The sequence below is a fragment of the Fukomys damarensis genome, unplaced genomic scaffold (genome assembly GCF_012274545.1).
Source record: "Fukomys damarensis isolate Sample0158 unplaced genomic scaffold, DMR_v1.0_HiC HiC_scaffold_4, whole genome shotgun sequence".
Lineage (NCBI taxonomy): Eukaryota > Metazoa > Chordata > Mammalia > Rodentia > Bathyergidae > Fukomys > Fukomys damarensis.
In genome coordinates, this window is record NW_022900916.1 from 28,516,845 (window position 1) to 28,527,094 (window position 10,250).

The 10,250-nt window shown below is 50.4% G+C and overlaps 2 protein-coding genes across 2 annotated transcripts in view; both read right to left on the bottom strand.

Annotated features, from left to right (window-relative positions):
- The window catches only part of LOC104864974 (homeobox protein Hox-A10), an 8,133-nt gene extending 2,573 nt beyond the window's left edge, over positions 1-5,560 (bottom strand). Inside the window, exon 1 of the mRNA XM_010628277.3 lies at positions 5,385-5,560. Coding sequence (XP_010626579.1) covers positions 5,385-5,394 — 10 coding nt within the window. The 5' untranslated portion in view covers positions 5,395-5,560. The remainder of the gene's footprint in view (positions 1-5,384) is intronic.
- Positions 5,561-7,542: 1,982 nt separating this feature from the next.
- Positions 7,543-10,250, bottom strand: part of Hoxa11 (homeobox A11) — a 3,411-nt gene continuing 703 nt past the window's right edge. The window contains 2 exon segments of the mRNA XM_033757408.1: positions 7,543-8,785; positions 10,178-10,250. The exon segment at positions 10,178-10,250 is cut by the window's right edge and continues 126 nt beyond it. Coding sequence (XP_033613299.1) covers positions 8,553-8,785; positions 10,178-10,250 — 306 coding nt within the window. The 3' untranslated portion in view covers positions 7,543-8,552.

Genomic DNA, 10,250 nt, shown 5'->3' on the forward strand with positions numbered 1-10,250 from the left:
CCCGCCTCGCCTCTGCCCGAGCTGATGAGCGAGTCGACCAGAAAAGAGTTCGCGGCGGGGCTCTCCGAGCATGACATTGTTGTGGGATAATTTGGCGAAGGGAGCAGATAGCCCTTTCTGGCTGACATTTCTTGTGCAAAACATGCTGAATACGATTAGCAATCCCCCCGCACCGCGGCGGGCGCCCGCAGCCAATCCCGAGCCAGAGTTTCCGCGCGACCACTCCCAGTTTGGTTTCGTAGGCGCGGGGCCGCTCTCCGAGGGCGCCCTCAGAGCCCGCGATTGATATAAATATGTAATCTGTATTGATGGACCAGGAGACGCACGCGTGACACCTTGGCCCAAAGGCCGGGAGCTACAGGGGCTGCTCCACAGTGGCTGGTGGGGGGCCCGGTCCTTGAGCGCGTCCCGCCCCTACTCTGAGGTGAGCCCCTTGCGAGGGTCTGTTGGAAGCATCCTTGGGCCCCTGCCGTTAACAAGTGGGGTGTTTATAGTGTGCACCCTAGCCTGCCTTGGGTGCTCTCCATCCCTGCTGCGGAAGCGGTCTTCATTTTGGCTCTCCCTGGCCACTTAGGGAGCCCTGTTGGGGGTCTCAGGGTCTTTCAGTTCAGCTCTGGACCTGAAGCTGGCCCCGTCTCCAAAATCTGGCTCCCAAAAGCGGCAAACCTGGTCCTAAAGCTAGGAGGACCCTCAGAATTTCTATAATCCGAAGGGAATGGCTATGGCCATAGCCATACTTTGACTGACATTTCACACAGAATATTCTCCAAAATGCAGTGGCTGATCCCTGGCCCCTGGGTCCTGCTGCATCGTGGATCAATCAGGTTTTCTCCTCCAGTTTGCTCATCTGCCTCACCTCTCACCTCCTGTTCAGGAACCTTGTGGATTTGGCACTGGTAAGGAAAGGAGGCAACTGGCAACCTTGGCTGAAAGCTTTCTTCACCTTAAGCTGGAGTCCAGAGCCAGGTTCAGATGCTACCCGGCTCCATTATCCCGAGGAGGCCCCAAGCGCAAGTCCTTTGAGGGAAGTGAAACATTACCCTAGGGTCAGTGGTCTCCTAGGATGGGGAGACCTGAGAGGAAAACTTGGAAGGCACCTAGCAGGCATCTCTGACACACTGTTCTCCTCTCTCCTTTTATCCTTGCCATTTATACATATCCTGGAGGCTATGAAAAAAAAATCCAAATGTCACTACACTCCAGCTTTGCTGTCCCCATCCCTCTTCCCCTTCCCCTTCCTTTCATATCCTCTGCGGGGGCAGTCCTTGCTAGCAGGGTGTGTGCATTTTAACAATGCCCCATGAGGAAATCCATTGGCTTGGAAGCTGAGCTAGGCTTGTGGTCCTGTTGTAAGAGCGATCAGAAGCCAGCTCTTTTACTCAGCAGACACCAGCTCCTTCTTAGGGGCACTTTCTTAGCCAATTGGAAATGGCCAGCTTGGGGCGCTAGCCCCCAGGTATGGGCCCTATACAAGGCTGAGGAAATGTGACCTTTTCCAGCAGGATCCAGTGAAGCCCAGGAGGTTGCTGCCTTGCCCCTGATCTGTGGGCTGTGGTTCTCCGGAATGTCCCAGGCCTGCCTGCTCAGCAAGCTCTGGTTGGAGCTGGAGTTGCTGACCACAGGAGTCCAGAAAGTAGATCACTCAAACCTCTACCTGTGACAGGGAAAGTCTAACAGCCCGGTGGTCCTGTTCTGGTTCCTCCCAGAGTGAACCCAACTGGAGGAGGAAGGCGTCCTGAGAGGACCCCAAACGCACAGGAGAGAGCAGTCTAGGTGGAGCCCAGGCTCTGGCTTCTGAGATTCAAGCTGCTCGGCCCCACGCCTAGGAGGCCAAGCCATCTCTAATGCACTAGTGCAGTGCTTCAGCCACTTGGATCTCAGTCCAAGTCGGTGACCGGGTCTGCAGACAGGGTATCGGAGCTCAAAAAGAGGATGGAGTGAAAAAGGTGAGGGACAGAAAGAAATATGGAGGGGGAAGAGAGAGCAGAGGAGAAAGAAAGGGAGAGTAGAAGACAGCCAGCTCTCTCCAGCCAGACTCCTCAAGCTAAAGAGGCAGCTGAGCAGAATCAAGACTCCGGTCTGTGTAGACGTCATTAACTTTTGGGTTGCTCTTATGTACAAGGCTAAGGCATATTCTCACATGCTAGTCCTGAGTGGCTGAGGAAAGTGAGCACTGAAAAGCTTCAGAGCACTGCAGCATAGGAATCTTCCCGGCTTCTATTCTACACACCAGAGGATAGAACTGGCTAAGACTGTTGTGTTCCACAGTGCCATTTGGAAATGCCACAAAGCTGGGGAAGGTCTGAGAAAGGCCTTTTGCTACTTAGCCCTGCCCAGACCTATCAGAAAAGCTCTGTCCTATGGGAAGTAGGTCCTAGGAGAGTGGAAGGCAGATTCCTTGAGGGAAAGAGGCCCTAGCAGTCCACTGGGCCAGCATTAGAGTCTACAGCCTTGCATATTGGGGATGTGGAAAGCAACTTTCCAGGCTGAAGTTTGGGGAGGGCCCACGGCCATTGGAAAGTATGAGATGGTGGAAGCTACAAAAATAAAATGAAAGAAAATTATGTAAACCTGTCCTTCTTAACCTTTTAGTGTACTTCTGGAAAATCTAAGGAAGGTTCTGACTTATTCTGTGAAAAAAAGCATAATTGTGAATTCCCACAGTTCAACCCATCATTTCCAGGACTTCACTGACCCTTCAAAGCCTTCTCCTTGAACTCTTCAGAACATCCAGGACTCTCCTGGGACTCAAGAGCCCTGCCAATTTGGCTGATAAAACAAGCCAGAGTGCCCTGATGCAGGCGGCTTCAGGCCCATTCTGCCCAGGGCCTTATAGGACAGCCAAATAGACCTCTTTCAGCTGGCTGGGATTCAGAAGCTCGCATGTGCCATCCAAGGTTACAAGAGTCAGCATGGTACTAAAGGCCGCCCCTGCCAAAGAGTGGAGGCACTGCAAGGCCTGATACTAGCATCGCAGACCGTGGCATTGGCACTTGGGTCTTCACTGACCTTTGTGGAGGGCCAGATGTGTTTTTCCAGCATGATTCTCCCGTTCTTTGCAATAAAGCAAAAAGGATGTTGAATTTGTGCTTTTTCTTGCTTAAAAAAAAATGTGTACACTTCTCTGGCTCAAGATCGCTGTCCCACCCTCACCAGGCCCTGCTGAGAGCCTGCAGTATGCTCAAGCAGCACTGGCCTACAGAGGCTAGTTCAATCGCGAGGCTAGGATGCGCACGGCAGAAGCTCAAGTTAAACAGCCTTCTCAGCTGTCTCAGTCGGTCTGGAGCCCCCAGCATCCCGACTGGCCCCAAGGCTCCTGCTTGCCTAGAGTATAAAAAGGAGGTGTTAGCCTCCTCAATGAAATAGTGCATTTATTGATCTCCTTGGTTTCCCAGCCCCAAGAGATGAAGAAAAGCTGTCCAACTGCAGCATTGGTAGGTTTCTGTCTGTTCTCTCCTTTTGCCCGTTTGCCGTTTGCCTTCGTTCCCTTTCACCCTTCCTTCCAGCTGCTAAATTCTTTTCTCTCTCTCTCTCAGAATGCCTTTCACCCAAAACCCTCGGTGCCTGCTGATCTCAACCAGGCTTGTACAGCGATTATGCTGCCGCCAGAGCCTATGTTTTGTTCGGCAGTAAATACTGCCTGTTTCTACCTGGTTTTGATAACACCCAGTCCTTCCATGGAGCGGAAGTAAATGCCAGGCCTATAGAACAAGCAAGCCATGTGGGGAATATTACTCTGCAGTTCACTAGAAGCAAACTCTTCTTTCAACAGGCTCTTGCAAATGATGAGAAATAAATTGTTACTATGAAAAACAAGTTGTATTTTTTAAAAAGAAAGCAAGCAAACAAACAAACAAAAAACCTGTTTCCGAGTTAACCAGTAAGCAATTTGTATTAGAGGTCGTTCTCAAAGCTTTCCAGGCTCCAAATTATCCAGCAGACTGTGGGATTAGGCTGTGTGGCCCCACACAGGAAAAATTAATTCTGCCTCCTCATATCCAGCATTAACAAAAATTCAGGGCTTTCCAGATTTATGAATTTACACATAACTAGAAAGATTTTCCATAAGTAATGCCGTTCTTTTCCTGTTCATCTTTGAGGAAGTCAACAGTTCTGAGGATAGTTGATGTGTTTGCTTGTATAAATCGATCAGGTGCAATCTACTCTGAACCAAGCTTTTAAATTTTTCTGAATCCAATCACTGAATTAGCCCTGCTCCTCTTGGGGGAGGGAGTGTCTGGCCTTTTTGGACCTCCTTTGAATTGTAATATTTTTAGTTTTGTCCATAATAAACAGCCTCTGGCCTTGAAGCTGGAGGCGATTCTGCAATTACAAGGAACAGCTCTTGGTGTGGGTGATTATTCCTTCTCACTGTTGCCCTTTGCTGGCACAGTTTGGGAGCCCACGCTCAACAAAGATGGGTAATTCTGATAAGCAAAATTTACACGTGTGCACACAGAGGCAGTACCTACTTTCTTTGGGATTCCCTTTACTTATGTACTGTATATTTGGGAAAAGAAAATTACTAATTCAAGAAACCAATGAAAGATAATGACATTCAAAAAAAAACATGGGAGACAGAATTTTTATCTGGCTTCCAAATTATTAGCATTTTGATCATTTAAAACTTTAGAAAATTACAGCGCTGAAGAAATAACTGCTTGATCAGACTTTATCCCTCATCCTGCTTTTGAAAATGCATAGATAGGCACCAATGCAATTTTGAGTGTCTGCAAAATATGCAAAAAATGTCACTTTCACATCTAGGAAATTGCTGCAAAACCCAGCCAAGTTTATAACGGCACATTCTAAATGAGTAATATAGAGACTTCTCTAGCAACCTCAAAAATCAAATGCGACTTCACCGAATTGGCCTTTTTGGGGAACAAAGGTTTCTCCTAGGCTGCGGATCAGACCTGGAAACGCACCTATTAGGAAACCAGCGAGCTCCCGCTGCCTGCCCCTGGCACTCAGCCCGCTCTGGCGGGCCACGCGTGCCGACCACCCCATTGTTTTGAGTAGAAACTTTCTTTCTTCCTCCAGTCCTGCCACTTCTCTTTCCTTCACCCTCTCCCCACTATCTCGGACCCCAGCACAGCTGGAACGCTGTCGCCTGGATGCCTCTCACCCCCAGCTCAGCCTCTTTTGAGTATTTCCACAAAATCCGACGATCGCCTTGAGGGAAATGCCGGCGCAAAGAGCTAAAATCCACAACTTTCGCCCCAGGCCTCCCTCTGCTTTCCAACCTTCGGGAAGGACGGGGGGGGGGCGAGGTCCTACCGCGTCACCCCACAAGCCCAGTTAAGTCCCGGACCCCTGCTTAGACATGGGAGACTCCCCTCAACCCCTACCACAGTAAAATTGCTGGACTTGCGGCCTCTTACCTTGACACATTCCCGAAATCACTGCCAAGGGGCAGCTGGCTTCTCCACGCCTGGACGCCCGCGAGGTCAGCGAAGGCGAGTTGCTCTAAATTACAACACCAACTACTACTTGAGCGCGAGCCCCCCTTTTTTGATACGAAGGGGAGCGGGACAAGTGAAATAATGTACCGTGCTGCTCTTAGTATCAGAAGCGAACAAAGGCCAAGAATCACGCTGGGGTTCCCGGCTCCCCGGCGGCTTTGACATTGATCGGAAGTGCGCCACCTCGTGGCAGCTGCAAGCTTAGGCCGGGCCGGAGTTTCTGCCTCGAGCCGAGAGAGTGAAGCCGGGTCCGGGTAGGGAAAGAGGGAAAGAATGTACCCAGCCCGCTGCTATTGAGATCTCATTTTTACATCTAAGAAATTGCTGCAAAACCCCAGCCGGGTTTATAGCGGCGCATTCCAAATATGCAAATTGGCCAGCCCTGGACGGGTTTACGACCACATTGTCACAGCCATCTGAGGACGGGCTTTTATAGGGCTCAGAAATCAAACCCGCGTCCGCCTGCCGCCCGCCGGAGAGCAGTTCTCCTGGCTGGACTCTCTCTAACAACTTGAGAGAGTTTGGTTAATCTTTAACCATCCCAAAGGAAGTCTTTCCTTAAACCTGGGCTTCCCTGCCCGCCCCCTCCAGGCCCCCTAGGGGGGCTCTTGTCTGTCTCAGTGTGTCTATCAAACTAGACATTCATCAGGAGTCGCCTCTCTCCCCTTTCAGCTCCGTTTCCCCTGTCGCACCAGTTAGACAAACACACAAACAAATAAACAGAGCAGGGGTCTGGGGCCTCTCTTCAAATGCAACCCTCTCTGTTGGCTCTGGCCCTGCCTGGGTGGCTGGAGAGAGGATGGGGTGGGCAACAAAAGGCTCTGTCCTTTCCGCCCTGCCCCTCAAGGTTATGGGTGATGTCCAAATTTAAGGCAGAAGTTCAAAGGCAGCAAACAAAGAGGAAACCGACATCTTTCTTTCCCCAAAGGCAAAATGCCGCCTCAGCTAGGAGCTGAGGAGAAAGCCACTTAGAGGATCCTGAAGATCTGCTCCACCTTGGTACCCAGGCTGATCCCCCTTTGTTGAAGGGATCTACAAGATACCCCAGAAGGGTTCTACTTAGGCCTCCTAAACCTGAGGTGAGCAAGGGCAGTTTGGGGTCAGACTCTATGGCCACCTCAGGCCCCAAGGCCTTCTTCAGGGCTAAGGTTAGCAGGACAGGAGGAAGTCCCACATTTCAGGGCCCAAGGCATGCCACCCCTTGGACCCCACTTTACCCAAAAACATGGCCAACCAACTTGGTTTCTTAAGCTGTTTCCATTGTAGCTAAATCCTGAGTCAGTCACTGCCTCACTCCTCAGGGGCCTGGTAACTTGCCTCTTTACCAGTAATAGGATGTGGGGAGGGGAGACATTTGGCAGTAAAAGGCAAGCAGGGAGAGGAATGTCACACCAGGACCCAATACTCAAGTTCCCACTGTCTTTATTTTCCTTGTACCCTGTCTCTTGTATAGGACACACAAGGTAGGTAAGAACCCGGGGCAGGCCAATACTTCCATGACAAGCAGAGCCACCAGACCTTTCTTCACACTGGCAGGCAGAAGAAATTCAAGAAGATGGTGCCTAGTTTTCCCAGATGAGGTCCACAGGTTGAACTGCCTCCAAACATCCCCCCTAACTCTTTCCAAATGTGGCAAGAGATTAAAAAGACCATTCTCAACCCCTATTCCCATCCCCTCCAACACCCCAAAGGAAATCAACCAATGGAAAAAAAAAGTATTCAAACAAATTAGGTTATGGTTCCTTTATTTACAAGTCTTTTGAACACCATCCCTGTATGAAGCGTACATTCAAAAATTCTTAGCAGTGAGCGAGTTTAACCGTGGACCACTGTAAACAGATAGAGCCTTTAAATATTTTTATCACCCCCCCCATTGTATCTTTTTAAAATTCGCTTTGGTTCCTTCAGGGAAATATATATATATATAATATAATATAATATTTATCTTTTAAAATAATTCCAAATCACTCTTGGGCTCTTGGAAGGTCACAGAAAGCTTCCAAGCTCAGTTTTCAGTCAATGATGGAAGAGTGTGGAGCTGGAACATATGTTTTAATAATTCCAAATCACTCTTGGGCTCTTGGAAGGTCACAGAAAGCTTCCAAGCTCAGTTTTCAGTCAATGATGGAAGAGTGTGGAGCTGGAACTGGGGATCTGGGGGGACTCCAGCCCCTCATAGCCATATCTGAGGACCCGCTAGCCAGGCCCACTGCCTGACACTGAGCAAAATCCAAGCTTCATTAAATGTGGTGGAGACTTTGCCAAACTGCTGTATTCCACAGGCATTTCCTGCAGAGATCGAGGGGCCAGCGGCCTTAGTGCAGCCTCTGGTCTTTTCAATGCCTTCAAACTCAGGGAACAGTACTATCTGCAGCCAGGCTTTGGACCTGAGTGGCAGGCTGGGATGAAGACCCCTGTTTGGAAGGAAGGAAATCCACGTGGAGTGCAGGAAGTGGCTGCTAGGAGCTCACTGCGGTGGGTTGTTAGGAAGAGCAGATGACATGCGTGCCACTTGGATAGATTTCCTTTCCCTCCAGGATTTGCAGCCTTTCTCCCACCTTACAGCCACCTCTTAGTCCAGCTGCCTTTCACACTGGCTTCAGAAAGTAGCCCCATTTTGGGCATTTGAGAATCCTCACCTTTCCTCCCACCCCTGTCCCCAAGGTAAACTGGGTTTAGAGGGTGTACAGCTTCTTGACTTAGGAGTCCTAGGGTGGTTAGGGTCTGCGGGGAGGGTTCTGGAGGGGGGTTGGCCTCCAGAGGCCCTGGCAAGGGGCCTAGTCCCCTGGGAGACCACACCCAGCCTGAAGTGTCTCGGGCTCCAAGAGTGAACCACCAGGCATCCCAAACCATTCATTCTAGCTGATGCACAACACTCAGAATCCAATTATTATCAATCTTAACCACTGAGATCTTAACCAAGAGAATTCCAGGTCCTCTCCTGTTGGGTTATCTCCATGTAGCCTTCCCCTCTTGTACACCTCCTTTTTTCAAAAGTCACCATGTGGCTTGACCTTGTCAAGGGCAAAATCTGCACATTATTTCACGTGTCTGGAGCCCCCCCCCCAATTCCAGGTGTCTGGAGCCTTAGAGGAGCGGGTTAGCTGAGTAATACTGTAAACGGTCTCTGTTAATTTTTTTTTCCTTCATTCTTCTGTTCTGAAACCAGATTTTGACTTGACGGTCAGTGAGGTTGAGCATGCGGGACAGTTGCAGGCGCTTCTCTTTGTTGATATAGACGCTGAAGAAGAATTCCCGCTCCAGCTCTCGGATCTGGTACTTGGTATAGGGGCAGCGCTTTTTGCGGGTGCGTTGGCCACCTATGGAAGAGGAAAGGAAAGGGTTGAGCCAAGCATGGGTTCTGCAATCTACCCAGAGCCCAGAAGTCGAGGGAAAAGCTGACCACAGGGATTGGAGGCCCAGCTCAAGCCCCCTCAAGGTCTCTCCAGGCCCCCGCTCTCCTACAGCCGGCTGGGGACCAGCTGCAGCCAAAGGCTTAGCCCTAGATAAAAGCCTGCTCCTCAGACAGGCCCCCGGGGAAGGTGCTCCAGCTGCCCCCTGAGCAGAAAGGAGGTCTCCTCACAGCAACAGGCTAGCTTGCGTTGCCGAAACAGCTTTGAAAGCAGCCGAAAGGGGGTTGCAGGCTCCCTCTCACACCGCCAGACTAAACAAACAGCGCCTGGGGACATTTCACCTTCAGCACCTGGGCTGCCTGTTCCCGAGGCAGTAAAGGCAGTCCCCAGCCCCAGTCCTTCCCAGTGGCAGCCAAGATTTGGCTCTCGTTTATATCAGGGGCTGCTGCCCGGTCTTTCTCAGCCTGAGCCCTAGCCACCCACTCTTGCCTCCCAGGGCTAGGCTCCTAGGCTCCCGGCTCCCTCGAGGTGGGAGGTGGCAGCAGAATTCCTCTATCTGGCCTTGCTGAGAGTCACTACTACTCAGCCAGGGGGCCATTAGCAGGGCAGGGGTGCTATTTTGGATAGGGAGGAGGGAATGGGGGCTTCTGAAACTTTAAACAGGCTCTATTTTTCCCCCTTTTAAAAAATCCCCACAAGACAAAAAAAAATTTTGCTTTTGACAGATTTAATAACAATTGTGAATAACATGCAGTTGGACAGAAGGCGGCACGTAATTGCCACCGTGCTGGAGGAAAATGGCTTCCTTTGGACAAAAAGGCCAACTTTGGGTTAATTTGTTTCTTTTAATATATTGCTTGAGCTAAGCAGGCTACTCTATCTGTTAAATGCGCTCCTAGCTCCATCGTTAAACAGCGATGCCTTTGAATCCCAGCCGGGACTGGAGTCCCAGCGCAACACATGGCTTTTATAAAAATCTCCGGATTACCTTGCTATCAAAGGCTCCTGAAGCCCTTGCAGGGGGAATTTACAGGCGCCCACCTCCAGCTCCCCAGCCCGGAACTGGCCCCGAGCGGGATCGAGCTGCCGGGTTTGGGAGCTGAGAAGGGAAAAAAAGAGAAAAGGGGAGTTAAAAAAAATTTTTTTTCAGGCATGCTTTGGCCGGTGGGTATTTCACGGCCAATTTCAGCACTCGCCACGTGATCCCTCCTTTTATAACAAAGTTTTGTTGGGGGAAACCTAAAGGCCCTTCATAAACCTTATATGCTTATAAAACAGCATATAAAAATTTAACAGCGGTGCTGCTCTAGATTTCCAACTCCCTTTTCATAAAGCTCTGGGCGCTGCCTTTATACGTACTGGGGCCGCCGGCCTTGTCCTCAGTGTGGCCGGAAGACGACTCGGGGCTGCTGCTGCTCTCGGGGCGCCGCCG